The sequence below is a fragment of the Apteryx rowi genome, unplaced genomic scaffold (assembly GCF_003343035.1).
Source record: "Apteryx rowi isolate R43461 unplaced genomic scaffold, aptRow1 scaffold_96, whole genome shotgun sequence".
In the NCBI taxonomy this organism is placed as follows: domain Eukaryota; kingdom Metazoa; phylum Chordata; class Aves; order Apterygiformes; family Apterygidae; genus Apteryx; species Apteryx rowi.
The window spans coordinates 1,012,226-1,039,734 of NW_020451271.1; the positions used below are offsets into that span (position 1 = coordinate 1,012,226).

Consider the following 27,509-nt stretch of genomic DNA (forward strand, 5'->3'; position numbering starts at 1 on the left):
TTAAAGTGTTTTTAAGGGCAGATCCTTATTCTGGAAGGGTTTTTTTATGTTTATGTTTTAAATCAAACTGAAAACAAACCCACTACAGGCTTGTGAACTGAAAAAGTCTTCCGGACTCAAATGCTGGTAAATCACTGAATGGGTTCTGTAAGATAGCCTCGTTCACCATTGCTGAACTGAATCAACATTGCAAAGTCTGAAATAAATGTAGTTTAGGAAGGAGCATTTTACAAGAACGCGGCATTTTTTTGATCTTTTGAGAATGAGAGATTTCAAATAAACACAGATGAAAGAGAGTGGAAAGCCGACTCTGTGCACAGCTGGCATTTGTGAACTATCTGCTACTCTAACTACAAATGCTCTTCTCCAAACCTAAAGTAGAAACTTTCCTCAGGAGGTACTCCTCACAAAGCAGCTTCCAGTTTGTTCAGTCAAGAAAGTAGAACTGACCTGATCCCTATGCCTGTCCTTTAGCTTGTAGGGAAGTCAGGAACTGCAGCCTCACTCTGGAGGAGGGATCACTTTTGAGCCTGCTAGCCTCCTTGTTCAATCTTTGATATCATGTTTCAGACCCATCTGACAGAGATCCTCTACATACACAGTTGTCCACTTCACTCTTGAGAAGTGGTTCTGTCAAAAAAGAACGCCTGCCTAGAAAGAACGCTAGCTGTGCTGATACTACTTTTTCCATTAAATTTCCATGTGGAAAAGGGAATGTGTGTGCTGCACTGATTCTGCTTCGTGTAACATGGGATCATTTACTATCTCCTCTCCACTTTCCTACCCCAATCCTCTCACAAATCAGTGCTGTGAAGTACACCTTGTAGGACTATAGAGGAAATAGGTACTTTCAAGGGACACAGATAAAATCCTTGGATATCTACACACCTTCGACAGAAATAGCCATACATAAAAGTTCTTCTCATGCCCAGAAGACCCTGAGGCTGACCCAGTCCTGTTCACAATGAAACTCAGGATCAAATTCTACCCAGTGGAAGAGTAAATCCACAATGTTAACATTCACATTTCTACTGAGCAAAAACAAAGCTTTTATATCTTGCACAGTTTTCAATGAATGTTTATACCACTTCCCCACAATGCCTAATATTGCTTAATCCATTTTACTTAAATATTTGCTGAAGAACAGAACAAACAAAATTAAGAATATTTGCATGTTTTCTCTGTGCACATTTCTCTTATACGAGAAATAGGAGCATTATAATTTTCCTTGAAAATTTCATGTGCCTTCATGAAAACAGACCTGTTTCCCAGTGAACAGAATACCACAAACCTTACGGAGTGCTTTATTTCACAGACTACACAAATTTTGCATAATTTCTGCTCTGTCTGTGCTAGTTACTATTTCTGTCCTTTAAAATGATTTGATTTTGAATCAGCTAGACAAAAGGACTAGAGACCTAGCTGCTCAATACAAAACCAGTTAACTCTGACGACGAGTACAGCAGAACAGCTCCTCACTGTATCATTGTTTAAGATCACTGCTCTTACTGGCTTAGACAATGTACTTGTTCCATGCTTCAGTGAACCACAAAGCAAATTATTCGCAAACATCCAATTTTAAAAATATATAGTGGAGAGAAGCACGAGCAAGTCTTTCCCCATCTTTTCCTGCTCTTTACAGGCCTACTAGGAGGGAGATTTCTATTTTTTTCATTATATTTCTGCAATCTACACACGTGGGCTAGCTGTCTCACAATAGCAGTCAACATGTAATTCTTTCCCTGCTGTATACTTTAACATGAGACAAGTGAGGATGATAAAAACACAAAAGGAGGGCAGAGATGTGCAAAAAGAGTACTGTCAATAGCACAAGGCAGCTTTCCAGACAAGGCTTGATCTCCTTTCCACTGAGGTCAATAATATAACTCCAAGAATCAGACTGCAAAGCCCTTATTCTCAGTGGAGAACATTCACTTTATCCAGACTTCACAGAACTGTTTGTGAAAGAAATCACTCTCTGAGGGAAGTAAGGAGCGCAGCATCAAGTCACAGATTTCAGTGTAAGCAGAATCAGATTCTAGGAATGCACATGCTGATGCTGCAGTCCCAGTTTACTCTTTTGCTATTCACATAACTAACATATTCAGACCACAGCTGCTGAAGTGACATGCCTATGGAGATGATTCTCCTTTTATTTACATTGGCTTAAACCAGGATCAACTCCATGCATTCAGTTGAACCTTACCATTTAAAACTGTCTTCAGGAGAAAAAGTTTATCTACTTTGAAATGGTCAGCCTATTACACCTCCGGAAAAATAGTTACTTCTCTATTGTTTTTACGATAAGCAAATATGAAATTATACAGGTATGCCCATGAACAAGAATTATAATTTTATTCATTTTGTTTTCCCTTATGTCCTATAGTATGTTAAGCTAATCAATACTGCTACATTAATTACAGGAAATGAGAATGTGAATGAGTATCTTGCCTCCAATGTATTCAGCTTCATCGGAGGAAGGCAATAAACCCTATTCCATATCTGATTGTGTCATTATTTATTATAATTTATTATTGACACTCAGAAGCTGATTATTTTATGGCCTGATGCATGAAAACAGAAAGCCGTGAATTCGTCTCTTACCTGCTATAATCACAGACACTGCTACTATTTATATAAATGGTTCGAAGTTTCAAAAACTGTATTCATTAATATCCCACAGAATAAAGTTCTACAAGGTAATGACACATGTAAAAAAATGTATTTAAATTAACTAGAAATGCATTTTCGCTGATAACTACGCTTTACTGCTACAAGCATGTTTAATAAAATTAAATGCATTTACCAGCCTTCCATGGATGATTTGAAATGGTATATGCTATACTACATCCTCTTATTTTCCACAGACAAGACTTCTTGTATTTCTAATCTCTCCTTAAATGGAATCTCTCATATGTACTCTCACTCATATGCACAAAAAGTTCAGCTACTTAACTGCAGTCAAAATGCTGAATACAAGTTAAAGACTTGGATGCCCAGGTTATAACAAGGTATTTTGGCACTCACAAAGAGATCTTATTTTGGTCACCCTGGAGAACTCTCAGTGCATTTTGACTTTGAAATCCCAGAATCATTGTTTCTCACTTGCCTCATAGCTGCTCCCAACTGACATCTGAAAGGAGTATCTGATGTAAGTTAAATTTTTATCCCGTCTTGGCAACAGCTCTTCGCATCCTTAATAAGGCTCTTCTGCACAACCTTGACTTTAATGCTGCTGTATTCCTAAGTAACAGTGATGTTTTTTCTAACTGATGCTTATCTACAATGAGTACAAAGCATTGTGGACCATCTTGGCATGAGTCCGCTCCAATCTCACTCTGTTCCAGAGCCACATCTACTTGCATGCTATGTCAGCAGCAGGGTGGCAGTATTGTCACCCAAGCCATCCATGACGTATAAGTCCTTCATCACTGCAATGTTCTTGCTGGATTGGGTTTAGTTTAGTTTAGTTTAGTCCCAGGTAAGGCCATGCTATAACTCATCAAGGCAATACATAAGCCAGCTATCCCTCACCTAAAGCTCCAGGCCATTGTCATGAATCACATGCTTTTCCCTAGATATTATGTGTGCATGGGAGGATCTCTCTTAAAGAGAAGTATTCAAGATGTGCTCAGTAATTAAAGCACAAAAGCAGTGCTGAACCATGGATTTTTACATCAGTAGCACAATATTTCTCACGTGGAGTTTTATCCCCTTCACACCACATTCTACCATCTTGTTTTCTTGTGGTAAATGAGCACACATATTGACTGAAGTCACATTTTTCTACTTTCTTAATTCCTCTTTCCATCCTCCGCACTCCCTTCTCCCACCATGCGTGGATGGCTTGAACTGTGCCCCCTTCTGTGCGTTGACTGGATTATGGTTGCCTATGAAGGACTGTATGCAAGCATACCTGGTTAGCTAGCCACAGATCTACAGGGAAACAAGTTGGTCTTGTAGTTATTTTAATTATATACTATGAACACCCTCTCTTCCATTATAGCCCACAAAAACTACTGTTCTTACAATAGCATTTATTAAGTTAAAAGTCATTTATTAATATATCTAAAAATTCTATGAGTGGCATACAAAATTAGGGAATAGAGACTACAAAATATGTAACAAGTATGAAATAAGAAGTCATACATCGGCTCAGTCTTACAGCTATGGTCTTTACACTTCTGATTAAGTCTTCTTATTTGTCCATATCATAGCTGGTTGACTAGCTGCCATGTTAGAAAATATACTCTGTCTTTAAAAGTTATTCTGAATCTAATAATGCCAGTAGATAGGTTTTCATTTACTCAGTAGTAAGCAATCATAAGACTTATCCTTTCATAACCAAATAAATACCAGAGTCATAATAGGATATACTTAAGTTGCAGTTAACTTACAAATAAGTTTATTGGGACTACTGCTTTTATCCTAAGATTAGAACTAAAATTCAGTTTTCATACGAAAAGAAACATTGGCAATTTCAAATGAGAAGTTGTTAGAATATTTTGATATTATTACTAGTAAAATTTTAGACTATTAAAGCTGAAACAATTTAAATCTTAATTTACCACCTTTTATGCTTTTCTTTTTCCTTTTGTTTGTGCATTTTTCAGAACAGGCAGTAAAAATTAAAGCATTCAGCTTCAAGGATTCTAGATGGTTTCACTTAGATTATACCCACATTTCTCCAGCTAGGATTCACAGACTGCAGGATAATACTCATTTGCTCAGTGCCAGCTGTTTTCACTGGAATTATTTGTAGACAGGTTTGAAATGTTTTCTATAGAGGTGTTCAGTGAATGTTAGGTATTATAAAAAAAAGTACTTAAAAATACATATATGTGAAATCAGATTGAAATAGGCAGTTTTCATTAGCCATTTATTATAAAATAGAACTAAAAAGAAGAGCAAGGTAAGTTAAATAGAGTTCAATGCAATATAGCTAACCTACACTATGTTAACATTTTTCATTCTCGAGGACATAGTGTCTCCCTGTGCTTTTTTGTTCCTTTAACATCAAAAAGCAGTGATATTTGAAAGCTTACGATTACAAAGAATTGAATTTCTTTTGCCCATTGACTTCTTTCTTTCTTCCCTTTTCTTTTACTTTAATAAAGAATTATTTTAAATGCAGATGATAAATGATAACAAGGTTTTTCATCTCTGACCTTTCCATTGCTTTCAATGACTCAAAAAGCTTAACCTTTACTTGAAAAGTCATGTACTGATCTAATGGGATCTTCAAGGAGAAGCAGATATAATACCCTCATATATGTATTTGCATGCTATAACCTTTAGCTCATAACCATATTCTAAGGTCACTTTAAGCACAGCTGTTACCTGCACTTGGGACACAGTCAAAGGATAGCGAAATAATATCCAGGTGACACCTTCACTGCAGGGTGGAATGGTTAGGGAGCCCTCATACACCCAGTAGTCACGTAGTAGAGGATCTGAAATTAAAAAAAATATTTAATTTTAATGACATTAAGGAAGAGGACTGTGTCTTTTAATTGTGATAGCTTATGATAGCCATGGGTTTGTTCATATGACAAAGTTAGTAAGCAGTAAGCTAAGGTGTGAACTTATAGCCTGCCAAGTACTGTCCACTACTTTCTCATATGAACATACATGAGTCCAGTCACTAACTCCCATTTGAAAAGAGGTTAATTTCGTGTCAGTGTGTAAATCTCCTCACATTACAGTAATTTCTCCCTGGAAATGACTATTTTATAGATGAACATGTCATTTTAGAGATGTGAAAAACAACACGTGCTCAACTCCTTAAAGTTACATAGCAAATAAATAATATGGTGGGAAAGAGCCTCCAGGTTTCCTGATCCCACATTCCCTACTGTAATGACTGGTAGATCTGCTCTCCTTTGTGCCTAGCTCCACATATTTGGAAGAAGGGATGGAGGAATTAGATATCTTCTTGTCACTCTGATCAATTAGAATTTCAAGCTCAATATTGCATGGAGCTTAAAGTTCATTGCTGGACTGAGCTCTAAACTCCTTATCTCTTGCTAACAGAGGCAGAAAACATTAGTGTCAAAAGCTGTAAGGAAGATCTCATTTAGAAGGTAGAGGCATGAAAAGGGCTGTGGTGATTAAATTTGGACTGAATTCTATATTTAAGATATCTTTTAAGGATGAATTTAATTTTGTAGAAAAAAATCGGTGGAAACAATTCAGCTCAAATTGTTTAGTTCAGAATTCTGTTTATTTGTTTGGTTAGCAAAGCATTTAGGGACATGTTAAAGGACATGAAGAATGCAATTAAGTATGTACTGAAAACTTAGTGTGTTCAATATTGCTAATGGTTGCTCACTGATTCAGTGCTAGTAATGGGAGTTTGGCCTTTGCTGGGGGATATTTTTCAGGAGAAGATTAAATTGTCAAATTACAGTGTTGAGCACCTTAATTCAAAAGTAAAACTCTGCCAAAGCCAAGAGGGCATGCCAGGGATTATTCTGCTATCTCTCATTAAAATGTACAACAGTTTGTCCAAGCAGAGGTTTAACTCTACACGCAACAACTTTGATTTTAATGATTAAATTCCCCAGAGATTCCAAACCCATTGCACTTCAGATGTGAGACTAAGTGGGGTTGTCTTTTCCTGCTGTAGGCCACACTCACAATGGCTCCCCAACAAAGATTATGAAGTATGTAGAAGAAACTGCCTGATTTGAAAAGAGCGGACAAGCATCAAATCTAAAGAGAAAACGGAGACAAAGGGAGGTTCACCCTGACAGGGAGCTAGAGAAGATTGTGACCAAGGACAAGGACTGGATGTGATGCTGGAAACTGGAATAAGTTTGCTTGGTTGACCTAACCTGTTACTGCCATTTCACTAGCAACTCAGAGGAATATCATTAGAATTAAACCTTACTAATGCAGCATGTGATTGTCAGTAAATAGCTTTTGTTTTACTGGTGTAATTTTCTTTTACAGTTAGGGAATTACACAGAATATCCACTGAAAGAAAGTTGCATTGTCAAACACTCAAAAGTTAAGAGTTGCAAGAATTAATTCAGCCCTTCCTGTGCATGCATTGTGACAGTTTCATGACATGAACGTGTACGATTTTTCTAGAGAACTTTTCATCATTTAGTTGCAAAGATGGATGATATTCTCTTGAATAGCAGCTACTAACATTTGGCTTTCCCACAGTTCAATACGTGGTCCTAGGTCTTCTTTTATCCATGCTATTCAAATCCTGGTTGTTAGAAGGATCTAATTTTTCATTTCCTCATGAGTATTTCTAAAGCACTCATTTCTTCACTGACTGAGTGCTTCAAAAACATGAATTAATTTATTTTTCCAACACCCCAGTGTGGTGAGGAAGGACAGATTATCCCCCAATTTTAAAGCTGGGGAACTGAGACGCAGAGAGATTAAGGTCAAATGCATCTATTCATTTGAGATGTGCAGTATGAGATGCTTAGAACCTGATTTCTCAGAGTAGTTAACTTTCTATAGCACTTTATGCAGAGCACTGCTCCCATTGACTTCAGTTGCAGCTGTAAGCACTCAGCACTTCTGCAAATCAGACCCCATGATCTCAAGTCGGGCACCTAGAAAATGAGGAACACATAGTTAGAGATCACTTGTTAAAAATGAGGTTTATGTGACTTGATTAGCATCTAACAGGAACTTTGAAGCAGGGGTTCTGTAAAAAATAGTTTCTGGTCATGCAGTTAAAGGATGTTTTATAATGCTTACGTATAAAGGGGCACAGGCAGCCTTAATTCCTGCAATTCATAATTGCTGAGCAATTGACTTTGCAACCCAAATAATGTTCTTTTGATATAGTTAATATAGTTTAATATAGATCAGGGTTTCTTTGGAAAATTAGTTTAAAGCTCTTGCCACTATGACACAGAATTTAGCTCAGAAGCATTCACTGAAGAAACATTTTTCTTCTAGAAATGTATTTTTTCAAGACAAGGTAGAGTAAATGGTTATTTCTTATTGTTACTCTATAATTTTTTGCTACATGAATTTGAATTTCCTCCCATTGACACTGTTGCTTGTATGTTATTCAGGTGTCATAGCATTGGTATTGTCTTTTGATGTTACCAGAAAGCTAACTTGATAAGTGGGTAACCTTATTCTTTCTTCAGCGAAAACAGGCACTGTCTGAGGAATACCAGCTTCCTATTTTATGCACAAGTAATGGAAGGATTACATACAGCTCCCCCTCCAGGTGAGATAACAAATCATCAAGAAAGCTAGCCACAGCTTTGCAACACCACATGAACTGAAGGGACGCTACAATGTCACATTTCACTCACATGATGCAGGTGAAAAGTTACCTTAAGTACCAAAAGGACTTTTTCCATATTCCTATTAGCACCATTAGGTGCAAAATGCACTATTACCTTATAGGATACTCTCTCAGGCTTGCATACAATTCTCTTGATCAAGATTGTCTCAGCCTCTGCAATTAGCTTCAAATAAACAATGTCTTCTAGACCTATTTTATCCCAGCATGGGTCTGTGGCCTTAATGCATCCCGCCACCTGGGGACAGGGGCTGTAACTACCTTTGAGTATCACAGTTATCCTCCTTCCCATAATCCAGCTGTATTGTAGAGGTAATGCTTTTGAGACTGATAATGGGCACAGTAAGGAACAAGATGGACATTCATTGGATAATTTCCAGATAGACAATATTTCTTTCCTGTGTTAGACAACATGCTAGATAATGTTAGACAACATTATCTTCCCATGTCAGAAGTGATAAAGAGCTTTGCCAGTAATCCACCCCCACAAAAGTAAGTAAAGGCACCTACCTGGCAATAAAGAGTTGGGATTAAAACAGGGTATTGTTTTGGACTTTCCCTGAAAAAATGAATACAAATCAATCTCATCTCTAGTTTCTTATTAAAACAATGATGAATGGAGGGGGAAAACACACTGTGTGCTATTATAACGTTAAGCCTTGAATTCCTGTCCACAGCAACCATATTAATAGCCTCCATTTAATCATCACTGCATTCGTCCTTGCTCCTACACAAACACCTTTTTTTTGTATTTTGTATTTTAAATCTAAGGTTATCTCATCAATTTTTTAACTCTATGCTTTTTGTACCTGGGCTCCTTTCAGATCCCAACCTTAAAATTCTCTACATAAAATTCAGTGTTTCCATACAAAATGAGTTCATAGACCAAGGGCCAAAGTGAGCTCTTTCTTGACCAGTATAGGTAACATTTACTAAAATAAAACCTGGTTAGACATATTTAATGAAAGCAAATTTTATGTATGCACAAAGTATGTTTCATGCTGACCCTCTGAAGACCACTAGTTTAACATGCTGACAATGACTTGGCCTTTCACGACCTTTGTCTTCTTAGCTGTGCATCAGTAACAAAATTGCATAGCATTCTGTACACTGCTGTTCTTTTTCACAGACATCTAAATAAACAATTAGTTTTTAAAATTAAACATGATGCCTGAAGTTTACCATATTTTATCTGACTAAAACAAGATTTTAAATACCCTTCTAATAACAGCTTCTAATTTTTCTGCTCTTCAGCATCCACTGAAGTGAATGGATAGTCTCTCCAGGCCAATATAGAAAACTTTTCACTCACAGATCTCAAAATATTTTATAATCAAAGGTAAGCATGATTATTTCTATTTTACAGACAGAGACAGTGAAGCAGAGAGGTTAAATAACTTGCCCAAGGTCATGCAAAATAGCATCAAAATTCTGAAGAGCACCCAGATCACCTCAATCCCACTACACTTCTTATCTGTTCTTCAGGTTCCCTACAAATAATCCACCTGACAAGGCTGCATTGTGCTTTGGCTGTTTTCCCACTGCAAGTTAATATGGGTGTTTAGTTTACCTATTTTTTCCTCTGTGGATAAAACTAGCAAGTTTGGAGATGTTGCCACTGGGGATCCCTGAGCATACTGCAGTGCTTATATTCACACTGACTCTGTACTGATAATCACTGAAAATGTAGTACTTGCAATCAGTTCCTGGTACAGATCAAACTATCCTTTGGTCAGAAAAGGAAGCAACTACAAAGTCTGTATACTGCCTAAAAATACTGTAAAATGATAGACTGCTGATGCAGGCCACTGGACTATGGCTTTCACATGTGGTTTTACTACAAACAAATCTGAAACCATTCTCTTGGCTTCAGTGTTTCATATATACCCTTCCTTCACTTACTCCATCGCTGGTCAGTGAAGGTAGTATTTCTTCAGACAATGCCTTACCTTGTACTGGATGTCCTGGAGAATTTCAGTTACAGCCTTTAGGCCTACATGTTCTTTCCCTATCTGAAATACAGCAAGCAAAGATGAATTTCAGTATTCTGAAATTCAGAATATTCAGTATTCAGTTATTTCTGAAACTGTGAGGCAAGACAGAGGAAACTGTGAGGCAACCTGTACAGTGAGTTTTGTAGTTGTTTTTAGTTAAGCTACACAACCTTGCATTAGCCAAATACACTGTTACATGGCAACTCCATGTTGCCATCAGCAAAAATTAAATGAGGTTTAAATAACTTTAAGGCAGAGACAGAAACTGACAGAACAAGAAAAGGAGGCAAAGTTAAGTTTAGCAAGTCTTAACTAACCGTGTTTTGCAGCATGCACTACTGCATGTAAGGTCCAAATCATACAGCACTGTGACATATAAATGCCAAGGATATAGTTTGCCCTTACCAGTTTTTGTCAGAAAAGTACACAAAAAGGAACACAGTGAATAAACACGGCAGACACTTTTTGAATTTGTTCCCACAGCACTGCAAATCCGGGCCCAAAGTACCTCTGAAGCTCAGGGAAGTTTTGTCTGACTGCAAAGTGCAGAACGACAGATCCCCTCACTCACAGGCATCTCCAGGTTGCGAAAGCCCAGCTCCATGCAGCCTGCAGCATGGCCTTTACCAAATGTCTGTAAAGTACAGGTTGCGGGGCTTTCAAAAGAAACCAAATTTTGAAATAAGAGATTCTTATTTTCCATGAACATTGTTCATTCTGCACAGATTTCAACAGAACTGCTTCTGACCTAAACTACCCAACCTAAGATCCTACCTTTTTACCTTCAGAACAACGCTGGCAAAATAAAAAGAACCTGAATGGCCTTCCACTTGATTTGTTTGCTAACATGTACACATCTGAGATGGGGAATGAAGTGGATATGGGTGAGAATAGGGGAGTTGGATCCTGAAAGATTTGTTCGCTTTTTGTTTTTTTGGAACACAGCACAACAGTAATCATTGAAAGGAAACAACTGATCATCAACAAAATGTAGTTTGTATTTCTAGGAAGTCAGGAGGATTTGTTTGTTTGTTTCAGGCTGGGATTTCAGTTTAAAGCCTTCAAAGTAGGCAAAACAAATTGAAATCACTTCAGATATGTGGTTTCTAGCTTAATAATCATCAAGGTCAGTCACTTAAGTCAATGAAAATATTTTTGTTGACCTTAAAATGATTTTTCTGAGAACTGTAGTGCAAAACGATTATTTTCTGTGTCTTTAACAGGAAAAAATTGTGACTGAATTTGCTCTCCCTTAATAAACAGCATAAATACTATTTTTCCTCAGTCAATTTTAATTATATGAAGCCTTTCTTGGCTTCTGAGAAAGCATCCTGGAATGTTTAAGAACTCTGACTGACTCTGACTCTGACTGAGGTGAGAGACCAGAAATGGAAAATGGTTTCAGATTTATTTAATAACTTTATATATAACTTTCTAACTAACTCCAAGGTTACCTCTGCTGGAATTAGAAGGTGACTTACATAAGCAATTATGACATAGCCCTCTAGGACACAAAACTGAGAGAATGAAGACTTTCTAACATCCATTTTTAGCAGTTGGAACTGTAACCAATGTACCTTTAAATTCAAACAGAGGTAAAGCTCAAAGGCACTCATAAATTCATTATGAAATATGACAAATTAATAATACCACTGTGGAAGAAAATCCATTTGATCTAAGTACATATTCTAAATCTCTTCCCAAACCAATTTAAATGAAACAGTTTGCCACTTCTCATGAGGAGGATGAGAAACTGGTATTTGGGAACTAAAACTGATAACCTTTCTTATGGGGTGCAGCCCTTGAAAAATCTTCAACAGCAATTAGATTGTTGAGCTAACTCCCTAGTTTGCAATGCACCTTCTCACCAACAAGCTTTGAGCATCCTCTTCTTGGGCTTTTCTGAGGGTTTACCCAATCACTCATTACACTGTCACGTCTGATGTCTCTGAAGAAGTAATACAATCCTACCACACATTTCTCCTGTGTGAAGAAACACACTTGTCCCTGTGTTTAGAGAGGAACAATCCTACACAATCCTACAGTTTGGGGCTGTGCCAATGGGTCAGTAGGCTTTTCTTTTTTTTCTCTCTCTCCTTTCCTTTGTATATTTTCTCAATCTCTGAACAATGGTCCTGGCCAGGAATGGAAAACACGTTACAGAAATAGTGAAGCAGCTATATCCTTTTAGAGCTAGAGTGGATATCATAACTCCTTCTGCCCTCAGAGGAATGGAGAGTGAAGGTCTGTTTATAACCAGAGTCACAGAGAAAGAAGGCTTGACTTTGTATTTTCCATTCTTTAACTAACATACTTTAGATATACTATTTAAACAAGAATTGCTTATTTAGCACATGCATGGAACACATGACAGAAAAATATCTTCTGAATAGAATACCAGCAGTCATACATTGTTTTATTTTATAACATCATTAAAAATGAAAGAAAACAGAAAGTAACTCATTTTCCTCAGACAAATGATAGTGCATGATAAGCAAGACGGGAATCTTACCTGCACAAACAAAGCAACAATAGCTATGCCGTGCTTCTTCCCTACTGCCTCATCAATGCTGCTGTACAGTGTGGAGTTCCAGTGCATTAGATGAAGCTAAAACAAAGCAGTGCAAATAGACCAATAGAGAAAACGTGTTTTGCAATTAAAAAAACATCAGGAAGTTAACTTTAATTAACAAAGCCTCTGTAGGTGTGTGATTGTGTGTGTGCATGCCTGTGGCTGTGCATGTATATATAAATAGATTCTTACTATGAACATCAGGAATGCCATGAGAAAAAAGATCAGCTGAAGAGAAAGTGATTTATAACCATTACCAAATGCCTGCAACAAAGGTGTGAATGACAATGCTAACGATGATTAACAAACTCCCTCACTTTGGGCACTGAAATAAGGCCAGCTAATGCAACCCACCAGCACTGACTCTCAGTCAGCCACCTCTCTTCCCAGGTAGGAATAGATTATGGACATAGGTTGTCCAAATGTATAGTTGACTGGCTGACTGTACTGTGTTAATGCCACTTGTCTCACATATCACCTCCCAGGATGAGTCACTCAAATGTCAGTAGTAAGAGCAGGTGAAGTGATTTGAGGAAAGGTTAGAGAGAAAGTTAAGGAGAGAAAATGGCTGAAGGACAAGCTTAGGGACAGCAAAGGGCTGCTAAAGAATAAAATGAGAGCCATCAATTGCCACCTTACCTTCCACAGATTAGCAGTGCCTATACGAGTTAATGCACATATATGTGTGAGGCAGTAAAGTGTCACAGCTGTCCAGCATGATTTGGGAAGTGGCATTTGAGAAGAGTACTGGAAGACAGACAGACAGAAAGATGAAAAGCAAGAAAGCACTGCACAAAGAAAGATAAAAAGGAAGGAAAGGATGGAAAAGAAGGAGGTAAGGAAGGGAGGGAGGATTTGACAGATGGATGGACAAACAAACAAAGCTACGTTCTGAAAGGTAATATGCATTTCAAACAGATGACTTTTTCCAATGCTAATGCTAAAATGTATTCTCTGTGGCTAGGTCTAATAACATCGCAGAGCTTCAACATCCTCAGCACAAGTTCTTTGAAGTTTATCTGCCAACAACTTTTGCATATTCCACATAGATAAAACATCTAAAAAAATACAAACTCTTAAATTTAATTCCTGTTCTAAATTAAGTGATCAATGTTTTGCTCAATCATGTGTCTAAGAAGTTAAAATCCCACCCTCTTATCTAATATTGTTTTCAGCTTCAGCAAAATTAGTTTTTAAAACAGATAGCATATTTTCCTATTTTGTGAGCCACTTCTGTCCAGTAACTGCTCTGTGAAGTGCTTATTGCCCCTTACTTACCATGAGTTCACTCAGCGATCTTAGCATTCACAAGATCAGTTCCTCAGGCTATCACTCTACCCTTATTTCAACTTCGATGAAAATCTTGGGTACTAATCTTGACAATTGTTTTTTTAAAAATCTTGCTCAATATAAAAATTTTAAATGAAAGTAATGTAAATCAAATTCAAATTAACTTTCTGAACAATTCAGGTCATGCTGATCAAAAGCATTTGCTGTGCTAAAAAAGGAAAATGAAAACTTTTTTTAAAATCCATTTGAATACTAACAGAAATGTACCTGACTATGGCTACAAAACTTCTAGATATACAAATGAAGAGTGTAAGGAGAGCACTCTTAGAACTAAACTGTCTTGCTCTTGCCTGTGGATTTATTTATTGTCACATATTTTAGCACACATAAAAAGGTTTTTTTTATACATTTGATTTGCCTTTTGCTTTAAAGAAACAAAAAAATGGATAAAATAATGACAATTCAGTCTTCAGTGCTCACTTCAGTAAACAGAGAACTGACATCACCCAAGAAGTCAGATGGTTTGATTACGGAATTGTATTTCTCCAAGAAAGGCCTGGAGTTTGCAGGTATCAATTATCCACTAGAGGGGGCTCACGCAGTCTGATCATCTTAACCAAAATCCTGACATTAACGAGGAAACAGGAGCCAGCTGCAGGCAGGTCTGAGTACACATTTAAAAGAATAAGGTTCCGGTGACTGCAGCTGGAATGGCAATGTCCTTGGTGCTGCAGAGAACAATGCTGCATGGCACTGCTATTAATTTTGTTGGAAATGCCAAAGCAGGCTTTTCCTTTGGTGATTAGAACAATAGTGTTGAGAGTGATAGCCAGCTTTAAAGAGACCATTACTTTGACTATGTCAACAGGCGGATCTTGGCTAAAGCTGCCATGACATTCAGCAGCTTGCTACACTCACTTGGAGGTAAAGTCTGTAATCTGACATTTGTCTGCACTCTGACAACAGTGCTGTTTTCTGAAGATTTGAGAGGAAAACGCTTAGCTTTAATGAGAGGAAAATGAGCAAGCACATCAGATTGCACCAGCAATGACCTTAGTTCATCCAGAAACAGGCTGTTGTCCCAAACCTCTGTTACTATACTACACTATAAAGCATCATTAGGACTAGAATGTGCAGCAGCATAAACAGCTTGGCAGGAAGACGTGCAGAAAAATACCCTTAGCTGCTGCCCTGAACGGGCAGCACCATGCGTAATTCCTTGCAGCTGGAACTGCTTTCCAAAAGACATTCCAATGGGCCAATACCTCTTCCCACATCTCCAAGGGACACAGGAGAGTAAGCACTAACTACCCAATTCTTGTGATATCTTTAGGTCTGCCATGTACATGGGTAAAGAAGTTTCTCTGCATCATCTCAGGGCCTCCTTCCTTTCCACCAGCTCAAGAGAGGTCAATATGGTCTAATACAAAGACACACAGGACAAAGACAAAAAAAACGGAAGTACTTAAGGCTAATCTAGACAACCCTTGACTATGTTCAGTTTTAGTAGTCAACATTAGTGAAGATACTGAAAGGGACACTCATTACTTTTTTAGTCCAAAGGTTTTATAACCTTGATGTTCTTCTCAAGGATGCTTTATATTTACACACAAAGCTTCTTGGAAAAAGAACCATCATTTTGTACTGGGTTTCTAAAGCCCAAGGTGGAACAGCCTTCTGGCCGGTGTTTAAATACCATTGCCTTTGATGTAGTAATAATTACAGTAGGTTAGCATTTTTTGCATTTTTTACATTATATTTTTACATTTTTTACAACTTGCTGCCATAAACCCTGTGGAGCCAGATAGTATTAGCAGGATCACAAAAGGATTAGACAAGTTATGGACAACAGGTCCAAAAACAGATACTAAAGGGAACAGGCAGAGATGTAACCTCTTGCACTCTTAATCCAATGACTGTAGATGATAGAGGGTACAAAAAAAGTGATCACTTATGAGCTCTCACTAAAAAACATCTCCTATTGCCACTGCTAGAGACAGAATACTGGATGGAAACCACTGGTGTGACCCTATAGGATATTGCTTCTGTTCTCAGGTCCTAAATCCACATAGTATTTGAAATAGCTCTTCACAGAAGATTCTGTCATCAGGGATTTATGAGCTGAAATTAGACTGGTAACCTAATGGAAAATAACACATAATACTATAATACATCCTAGGACTACAGGCCTCACATCTTTTGCTCTAACTTTGATAAACCTGTGACATCTGATAAACAGATGTCAATACTCAAATAAATGGAGGCCAAATCAAATGAATTCTTCTACAGAATATGAAAAATGCAGCTCAGACAGGGGTGGTTAAGTAAATAAACAAGGGATTCAGAAAGGGAAATATTAAAAAGGAAGTAGTAAACGTTTCTTAGGAAAGTGTCTTTTCAAACTGGTTTATCCTATCTGTTTGCGTGGCTCTCTAGAGCTACACTGCCTTTTTTTTGCTCTTGTTCTATTTGCAATATGGCAGCAGATGAAAATATCAGATAACTCAGTAAAAAAAAAAAAACTGACGGCAAAAAGCCAACAAACATTATAAAATTTGAACTCTATGGACAATATGGCAAGTAACTCCTGTCAATATTAATGGGAATCAGATATGAACAGAGGGAAAGACCCCAGCATTTTTACAGATTTTCAAACTATCAATATAATACAATGCCCATGTACATTGCCAACTCCACACCCACGCATCTGTACCTTACACATAGCAAATTATAGTCAGAGAGAGAACTGTGCTTTTTACTTATCAGATTAATGCTCCATATTTTGCTAACCTTCAGTTTTACATTGATTTGAGACAGTTATATAAAGAGTGCAAGCTCATAAGGAGTGCCAGTTTCTGATACCAGCACAACCATGTGTTTTTTAAAATAATCAGTTGCAATGTATTGGCAGCTTACCATTGTGTGGTTTTCATTCAGAGCGCAAACACGCTGCACGTGTCAGTACGGCAGGAAAGGTTCCGTTCAAGTTGTTAGCTCATGTTTTGATACTCAGTACTTACGATGTTTCTATACAGCCAAAATGAGTCAGCTATTCTGCTACTGATTATTATGGCTGGCTTAGAGTGCCAGACAGTACTTTTTTAGAAAATAATCACAAAGCTGTGAGAAACTCCTTAGCCCTCAAAAATACATTTTTCTCTTGGCTAAGAAAATAACTTGGAGCATTTTAACATTCCTACCATAAATCAAAGAACTGCACTGCCGTGGTGGTGACTTCTTCCAAATCGGATGAACTAAAGCCTTATGAAAAGGCAATTGTTAATAAAGTGCTGATAAAGTTGACTTGTTCTGTGAACAGCTGAATAGGAAAAGATTTCACAGGAAAGATTAAGAAATTATTCCAGGCAGCAAAGTGAATTCCACACAGAAGGATTCTTCTGCATGGAAGAAATTGTGAGCATCTTCTCAATCTTCATCCAGTCAAGCCAAAGACTACTGATCCCAATCCTGATGTATCTTGCTCAGGACAAACTGGCACTGACAATAACTAAAGGCTTGCCTCAAATCAGGACTGTTTCAAAACTGAGTGAGGCCCTGAGATTCTGCCTTTAAAATCAATAAATGTATGAAAACCCTATCCTAAAGTCTCTCTACCACAGAAATACCTTCTACATTGAGATGAAAGGAAAAGGCCCTGGGATGGTAGAGTTTGACACAGAATCAGAGTCACTGTGATGACAAGAGTCTGGCAAGAATCAGAGTCACTCTCTATATGAACTAGCAGGTTTGTTAGTTCTGGAAGTCAGTTTTTCTCAATAAAAAAACAGTTTAAAAACCTTGCAAATTTTTCCTTCAGTCTAGGGCACCAACCGCTTTGTGAAACTCCACAGGGTCACAAGTTCACTGAGAACAAAAGTGATCTGTGAAGCTCTGTTGTTGGCCTTATTTAGTGCTAGCTCACACATAAAATCATAGAATTACAGGATAATTTACATTGGAAGGGGCTTCTGGAGGTCAACCAGTCCAACCCCTCTTCCTCTACTCAAACCAGTGCCAACTTCAAAGCTAGTTACTAATTCAAAGTTGGATCAGGTTGCACAGGACCTTGTCCAGTCGAGTTTTGTGGATATGCAGGGATGGAGATCCCACAGCCTCTCTGGGTAACCTGTTTCAGTGGTTGACCTCCCTCACAGTGAAGAATTTTTTTCCTTCTATCTAATCAGAATGTCTCACGTTGCAACCTGTGTCCATTGCCTCTTGCCCTTTCACACTTCTGAGAAGAGTCTGGCTCCATCTTCTTCATATGCAGGAACCCAAGCAGGAATTGCCTACAACTGCCAAAATGATGACTCTTGATTGTTAGAGTTCCTTCTCAGACCTTCTCTGTCATTTGCTTATGTTTACTTGGTTCTTGCAATGACAGGAAAGTCACTATTAGCTCTGTCCCTTACTGCCACATGCTGGTGTGCATCTGTTATCCAAGTGGCAGACCAAACACGAGACAAGCACAGGCTTTATAGGAAAACACTCTCTGAAATAAATCACAGCTTATCTTGTGTTATAGCMTATCTGATTAACAGTAAGGGAAGAAGGACTCTGTGCTCAAATGTTTCTGCACTCTTACAGGAGTCTTACTTCAATGTTATAAATTTGCTATAAATCTTAATGACTTGCTAACATAAAAAGTAGTTCATATAATATTATTGCTTTCTTTATGAGTACTTATTACTAAATTACTGGAACCCTAATTTGTTATTTGGATCTCTATAAAATGCTGTTCAATGTGTAATGTTTCCACTGGCTAAGCTAGGCAGTACAGAACTCAATAACAGACCTTCACACCTTCTTGGAGTTAATAGCAAATGTGCCAATAGCAAAACTCCTCCTGACTTCAGTTTAATCAGAACCAGGCCCTGCAAGGGAGTTTTGCCTGATGTAATGTCCAGCAGCTGAGGCAGCAGGAGGCAGCATGCAACATCTACATAACCTGGCCTAGGTTCTACCTTAATCTAATGAGCTACTATAGCCCACTGTGCCCCTTTTACAGGAGGTTGTGATATAGGGGATAATTCTCTTCAGTAGACTTCTTTTTGTGCTCTATACACAATAAAAAAATGTAATTTTTAAATAATTCCTCTTTAGAGCTGCATATTAAACTACTAGAACACCTCACTGTGATACTATCTTCACTAGGCTTACTTGAATCCATGCTGCTTTTGCAATCACCCATTATACTTTTTCCAATCCCTATATTCTTACTCTTTACTAAAGAGCTAATTATTACAAAAGCTTCTTTCTTCAATATATGCTACATGAAGTGTAAATGAACCTTTTGGTGAGCTTTGGTTCTTAGTCAGAACTAGGTTATACAGATAATTTTTGTTACTTGTGCAACTAGCAATTACAAGCTTCAGAAAAGTCTGCTTAGCCTAATAATACTACAGGCCAAGACTGCTTCTAAAGATTTAAGATACATGTTATTGAGCCCCTTCCCGTATCCCTCATATCTTCCCAATTCTTCTTTCAATTCATATAAGCTGTACCTTAAAAGACTAAATGTTAAGTGAATACAGCATCACCATATCTTAACAAGAGTTGCATCTAAAACATGTAGTCTGGAAGTTTTAAGCATACGGCTCTTTGCCATATTTCTGTCACTGCTGAGAAAGACAGCCAGGCTGAATCTCAGCTATGTTTCCACCTAAATACCATCTTAGGGATCAATCTATCTCCTTAATGAAAATTAAAGGAGCTTTAGGGCTGCTCTGCTAGCCATTGTAGAGTCAAGAACTGTTCTCCTGGCCTGGCTCAGGTTTGTTAGAGATCAGTATCATTCACAGCATGCCATAAAAGCTGAGGAGAGGAAACAGTATTGGCTACCTAATTATGGCCAGCATAAAATCTCTTCCCTGGTTTGAGGGAGATGAAATGAAGCTGAGGATTTCAGCTAGGAATAATGGAAGGCAACACAGCCTAGTAGTACAATGATGATGTGTAATTTAAATAATCCAGATATTTGCATAAATGTCACATGAAGACAAAATGTGGAAAAATTGTGTCTTGCTATTATACACGTGCCTAAGAATTTATGAGTTGATACTTGACTTGGCACTGAACTGTTTCAGGAAGCAATTGACTAAGCTGCTGGCAGTGACCATAACATACAGTAATTAAGTTCCAAATCCTCACAAGGGGACCCAACCAAGGATATGACCAGGGAACTCAATTTCAAGAAAAGGTGATTAAAAGAAATAGAAAGTTAGTTATTAACAGCCTGAAGGAGAGGTTTAGGAAACTAAAGTTAATGAATTTGATACATAGACTATTTGAAAACATCTTTGGAGAAGCAGGAGTACATGTACATACTCCATGACACAAAAATAGAGCAAAAACCCATAAAGTAACAAAGCCTGCATGGTTAAACATTACAGTTCAGCCAAGGTAAATATGCTTGCTTTGAAAATGCAAATGCAAATGAAACCAAATGACCAGATCATGAACTCTAGGCAAAAGCAAGAAGGAGAAGAAGAGGAGGAAGGTGAAGGATACTAAACAATGTACCTGGTTTATGTTTGTAGGGTTGACTTTTTCAAGGTTTCTGTGGTAGATAGGCACCAAAATGCCATTGAATTTCAGCAGGAATTAAACCTCCTTTACAATTTCAGACATAGATTACTGTCTCATGAAAGACATAGGGGAAACTCTGTGATCATCTATGAAAATAATGCTAAGGTCAGCTCTAAGGAAGATAGGCTGAAAGCAGCACAAATAAACACAGATGACAACACTGTTAAAAACCTCCTGATTAGTATAATGTGGGAGAAGGGAAAGCACACCTGATGGAACTTCTGCATGTTACAATTTATACAAAGCCTTAACATCTAGGAAGTCTAGCCAGGAGGTTAACTGTCAGGCTCAGGATATGTACAAAACAAGGTGACGTTTCCTGAACAAAGAAGCCTTTTGTCTAAAATCAGAGAAAATAGGTGGAAGCAAAAAATCAAGTTGGGAGTAGAGCACAAGGTACCCTGGAGACACCATTTAGACAACTTTGCAATCATAGTGTGAGATATCATATGTATTAGATCAGAAGCTAGTTCAGAGTTAAGACAGGCAGAATAGGAATAAATGCTCAATTCTATGGAAGATGGCAGAGTAGTCCTGAGGACCAAACTGTAACGAGGCAGTAAAGAAAATGATTTTTGATTAGACAATAAAAGGAAGGGTTGCAAAGACACCTTCCAAAATACATGTTCTTTCCAAAAAAAACAGCCAAACAACAACAAAAGTAGTCTAAGTAATTGTGCAGTATAACTTCAGGTGTGCCATTGAAAAGATAAGGAACAGTGGGCCTGCTGAATTGGTTGCAACATCTCCGGAGAAGCTCTAGCTGTCATTGTGGCAAATCCTTTGTGCTTCAGCAGTATCTATCTACATTGGTAAGCCATACTAAAAAAGAATAATAAAAACATTTCAATATCTAATATTAACCAGTGATCTTTGTTTCCTCTGAACGGTTCAATCACATACAGTATGTTCACTGCATATAAGATACAGAACTGCTGGTCCTTTGAAAAATGAAATTAAAACCAGGAAAAACATCTATGTATGGAGAGGTTCAAAAGACTACAGCTACCAACAGTAAGCTGAAAAGAAAAGTAATAGGATCTGTAAAAAAAATCCAGCTGAGTGCTCTTTACTGTTCTGGCAAAAGCAGCTAATCAACTAAGGAAAGAAAATCAATGTAGAACTAATAAAAAGGGAAAAAATGGGTCAAATCTTGTGTCCGTATTCTAAGCAAAGATGGGCTTATCAGAGAGAGGCTTCATTTCCACTGTATACAAGGTTAGGAAACAGGAAGGCCATGCAAGCAGGCTGCCACAGAGCCAAATGCTACTGCAGTCCTTGCAGCATTAGTGGGGAGGCAAGACATGAGCATGAACTGCTTGCATGGTTAATGCAACCACAGCACCAATGTCTTTACATGTGTTAGTTTTCATGGAGGAGACTGTGATTTCCAGCAAGCCTTGTAAATTCCACCTAGACCCCTTTCATTCAGGCCTTCAATAGAAGACCAAAATATCTCCTTCTCATTAGCTCACAGAAGGTTGCTGACATGGGACATCAGATTGATGGCAGTTTCTTAGGAAAAACACTGCCAAAGTATCATCAGAAACAGTCCTGCAACTATCCTCATGTATAAGAATATAAGCTCCTTGGAAACTTGTATAATGTTAGACAGTGTTATAGGGTAACTATAAACTGTATCTTTCTGTTTGTGAATTTTTCACAAGCTGACTTTCTTAAATACAGCAGCATTCCTAATTTAATGTTACACTTATTCAAGCAAGACAGTAGACTGTTGAGTAGCAGCTGGAGAATAGTATTTCCTTCAGGCATTACTTATCAAATAACAACATTACATTTAATGTATCAAATTATTACAAATTATCAAATTATATTACAGTGATATTGTCTGTTTCTGCCTTATAGGATTTAGCATTTGTAAAGCTAAATAATGGGGTAGAGAAAGGCATAGGGGAAACTGAGGATACTGTAATTTGTAATTTGTGCATATTTATTTTTCTTCCTGTTTGAAAGCACAAGCATTGTTTATTTCTACTGGCATGCACACAAGATGAAAAGAAAACAGGAATTAATCAAAAATAAAATCTTTTCCCAACTGTAATAAATATTATACAGGTTAAGAAAAGGAATGAAAAAGGAAAAACACCCTTGATCTAGATTGCTGTCTTTTAGCATCAACCAATTCACTGAAAAATGAAAAGTTACATAGTTCTTACAGTCACCTTCATATGTCAGGCTCTTCGCTGCACCAAGTTTCTGTATACTGTATGAAGCAAGGAGCTCCACAGAGCAGGTTCTTGTTCCCCAATATCATGTGTGGCCCCAACAAACGTGGAAGCTGAGGTGTCCTGGGTCTGCCCTTACCTGTGCTAACTGGGATAAACATACATTCAAGCCTTGCTTCTTCCTTCCCCTGAACTACAAAGCCTAGGAAGGAAAAGGCAAGGATTTTAGTCCAAGACCTTCCATCCTGCTTTTGCTCCGGATTCTTTCCAATCTGAGTGGGTGTATGTGTGTGTCTGCATGTGCTTTCATATCTCTATGGTTAGAAAGAAGAAAGCTTGGAAAGAGGAGTGGACCTCGCTAAACAGTTGACATTACAGGCTATCTATGCCATCAGCAAGAAGGAAAATACAAAGTGGTTAATTCTGCAAGTATTATTTATATGACTAGCCATTTAATATAAGCAGGCCCAATTCCACAAAGTGTTGGCTGCAATCTGTTGTCCTGGATTTAAAACCAGACTGTTCCTATGTGGAAGGATTTAAATCACTGATTTAATTTTCACCAATAAATTCTCTAATGAAGGCAGAATAAAAATGTTCTCTCAGCTAATTTGCTAAGTTTTACTGATAATTGATCTGAATTCCACAGTTTTGTGTCCCCTTCAAAGTTAAGGGTCTCTCTAAAAAGACGAGAAGCTGCAGCTGCATATTATCTTCTTAAGTCATAATGTTGACTGCTCTCCAGTGAGCAGTTGCTCCTCCATACTATATTCTTCTAGGAAACTCAGTCCATTTTTCTTCCTTAATGTTGGCCAAGTTTCCATCAAATAATGAACTTCACTATCTATCTCCAATAGTTTCTCTTGAATTGTACTTTTACACATTGCATAATGGTATTATAGTTTTCTTCTAGCCTGTAATTCCACAAACAAGTTAAACTCCCCAAATTTTGTTAAACTTGAACAGTTCCTCAATCCAGTTCATTATGTGGCTTAATGTTGGCACAGTGGGGAAGCAGGAATGAACAGACTACCTGACTGGCAACAGTGCGGCCTGACTTAAAGTGTCTATGAACTAAGGCATCAGATAGCTTGTAGGTAAATTGCTGAACTGTGATTTACAACCTAAATTACATATTTTGGTATTGCAGTGTCTGAAAATCTTACCAGAATTCAACCACCTAGGAATCATGAGACAGTTCTCTGTCAGTTCTGAAAAAGACCTCATGTCTGACCATGGCCAAATACTTTGATCTCTCAGAACTGTTTTTTAACTGGTCACTGGCAATAGTAGACCTTGTCTTCCTCACGCTCATGTTGTAAGGATTACACTATTCGTGCTTCTGAAGCACTTACACAAGAAAGCAAACACGTGTGGTAGTCTTCAAAGCTTCTCAGCTCTTATATCATCTACAAGTTTTATCCTTTACCTGTCAAGAGCCATGTGTGTACTGTTAGCACTAATAACGTGAACCTCTGGTTTTAAATTAGCACCGCAAAGCTATTATCGCCCTCACTCACATACTAGGGCCTACCTAGGAATTGGTCCTGACACAACTGCACAGCATGGAAAGGGAGGAAATAAAGAATCTCCTTTCCCAGCTTCTTCCACTAGTAACAGGTCTTTAGACAGGAAAACAGTTAGGCCTAGCGGTTAGGGCAATCCACCAAGACATGACTGATCAGGAAACTGAGGCAAGATGCAAACAGAGTCCTAACAATGATCATGGTAGAAATTACAATATGAAGCAAAACAGGTCAAGGGCAGACAGCGAAGCCAAACTGTGGGGAAAAGACTTGAGCAGACATCCTTCTGTGTTCAAACTTGGGCTTAAATCCTATTCAGAAGTTTCAACTTCTATGTGACCATACAAGGTCTTCTCCCATGGCAGAGTGAAAGCAAAAGTAGCCACCTTGTTAAAGCTGGGATTGGGGTTTATAATAAGGGATACCATGATAGCAGTCTCAATATTTGTGAGTGTGAGCACTGTTACCAAGATACTTCTGTGAGACAGGATGAAGTAAGGAGAAGGCAAAGCCATGTTTCAGCTCAAGGAATGGAAAAAGATTTGCATCTTTTGAAAAATTATCAGAGGATATATTGTTTCCACTATTCCAGCTATTTTGTCTTCAAGGTTACCTGGTTCCCTTAATCAGGATGCAGTGCCACCAGACTTGTTACTACAGGCTGTGACTGAATGTTACATCTCAGCCTGGCATGACTGCAAGAAAATTTGGTGCAAAGACTGGCCTTCAACTTTTGGTACAAGTGAACCAAGAAGCTGAGGTAAGATGGAACAGGGAGCACAGAAAAGGGCTCTTCTTTTGATTCATTTCTCATTTCCTTCTCATTTTCATTTCCTTCTACCAAAATCCTCTCCATCCGTGACATTTCTCCTTAGAAGAGTTTTTCCTATTATGCTCAGTCATTTGTAGTTTGGACTACTTATTTCTTAAAAGAATATTGGAGTTCTCTATATTGGTAGAAGCTATAAATCACAGACTATTGCAATTGCCAGCTCAAAGTAGTTTTAGGTGCATGAGACATGAAGCTTGTTCTGCACATGACTGGCTGGAAATAAGACAATGCTTAAAAGAGAGACAAAGGGATAAAGAAGTTTCAGGATAGGCTGTTAATGCCACTCTTCTTCAACATGGCTTGTCTGTCTTCCACAATCCAATCAGTAAGCAGCAGATTTTGCTCAGAAGGAAAATCACATGTGCCACATCTAAAGATATATACAGTTCTTCCACAGAGCTTAACTGAGCATTTCTCAGAGACTAGTCAAACTAAAAGCATGTTTGTGCTAGCACATCAGCCCACTTTTGCACCTGGTTTCTTCATGCAAAGAAGTACGAATAACTTTCAACACTATGAAGTATATAGAAGTATTCCCTTATAAATTCAAACTATATGCGACTGAGCAAAACAAGGGCCAGTCCAAGCTCATATTGACAAATTACCTAGAAACAAAGTATACTTCAGAGACTTAGTGTGCCTATTCAGGTCAAATTAACCCTCAACCACAATAAAAATGTAATATTGAAAGAGCTTAGCAACTAGTAATCTCAAGGGTCATGAGCTGCTCATGTGTGCTTTTCTGATGATGGTAATCTTGTTTTTATCTTCTTGTCGGTTTTCCTTTAGTATACTGGGAGAGAATGGAGACCTCCCAGTTTTGTATCACTGCAAAAACAAACAAACAAACAAATTTCCCATCAATTAGGAGCCTGCAGAATATATGGTATATGGAAAACCACAGAAAAGTGCTTACAACACTTGCACATATGGGGCTACGATCACACGTAATGCAATTCAGTGACAGCCATGGAAATGGTCCCAGGATCAATTTTGCCCATGGAGTGTTGTATAATGCTAAGTATTATTATTATGCTAGTAAAAGCATAATGTGTAGAAGATATTGTTTCTTTATAAATAAGTGCTGATTTGGAAAATAAAACTGAAAACATCTGCTTATATAATGGCCTGATTCTCCTGTATCTTTCCGCAATCATGCACTCAAAAATTAGATTATGTCCAACGAGCATACCTATTTTAAACTATTATTGGTGTTATTCATAATCTGTAAAGGATATAGCTAATACATGAACGTAATCAGTTTTTTTATAAGAACCATGCCTTTATAAGAATCATGCCTCACAGTATTCCTCTGCAATGATTCCAAAATTTAAATAATCATCCAAGCTTAATTAATTAATTTTCCAAGAAAACTTGGAAAATTTCTAAGCAGAATTTCAGATCTCAACACTAAGCTACGTAAACCATTCTGAATTCTGTTCATTTTGCCTCCTGTTAAATTCATAACTGCCTAAGCACGACTTATTTCATTCACAGGTCTTGTGCTGCCAAAGGAAGGAGAATGAATTAAAATTTTTCACAAACAGGGAATCAATACAATCAATTAAGGCAACAGGATTTACTCCTTGGTTTAAAACCTTATCTTAAAGGATTTATGATTCAGATCACAGTCTCATGAAAGCTGCTAGCAAAAATCCTGCAGATTTCAGGACTAGGTTCACACACTGGAAAATACAGTCATTATGTGTTAAATCCTTCTTGCTATTCTCACCTGATTCCACTGAATTCAGAAGTTGTTTCTACATAAAGAAGGAGAGAAAGGCTTGCATATACCCTGTCTCCAAGACATTCTATTACAATTACAAATATTCTGTGTTTGGGGTTTTGTTAACCAAAAAAATTTGCTAACAAGCCAATAAATAACTGAATAAACAGACAGCAAGAAGATCAAATAACTTCCTCAGTTCCAGGTAAGGTATCAGTGTAAACAAAGATCATTTCATTTGAGGGGAGCATGATTTGATCTTTCTTATTGTAAATGTCTAAGAATAAACTTCCACACTGAAAGCATACCACTTTCTCTCATGAAATACCAGAAAGGGGATGCACAGCGTGCATTTATCTGATTTCAGATCTGAGCACTCAGAAATCTCCAAGTCAAAGACTGTAAAGATTTGAGAGTACATAATAAAGCATAATGTTAACATTCTAACCTGAAGCCCCAGAACTGTAACTCTGTCCGATGAGACTCTTAGGCAGGCACCGTTTCACGT

At 37.7% G+C, this 27,509-nt stretch overlaps 1 protein-coding gene across 1 annotated transcript in view; it reads right to left on the bottom strand.

The window, feature by feature from the left end:
* CA8 (carbonic anhydrase 8) overlaps window positions 1-27,509 on the bottom strand; it is a 50,442-nt gene that overhangs the window by 13,765 nt on the left and 9,168 nt on the right. Inside the window, exons 4-7 of the mRNA XM_026054708.1 lie at window positions 12,794-12,889; window positions 10,237-10,299; window positions 8,798-8,846; window positions 5,341-5,453 (exon numbers count right to left, since the gene is read on the bottom strand). Coding sequence (XP_025910493.1) covers window positions 5,341-5,453; window positions 8,798-8,846; window positions 10,237-10,299; window positions 12,794-12,889 — 321 coding nt within the window. The remainder of the gene's footprint in view (window positions 1-5,340; window positions 5,454-8,797; window positions 8,847-10,236; window positions 10,300-12,793; window positions 12,890-27,509) is intronic.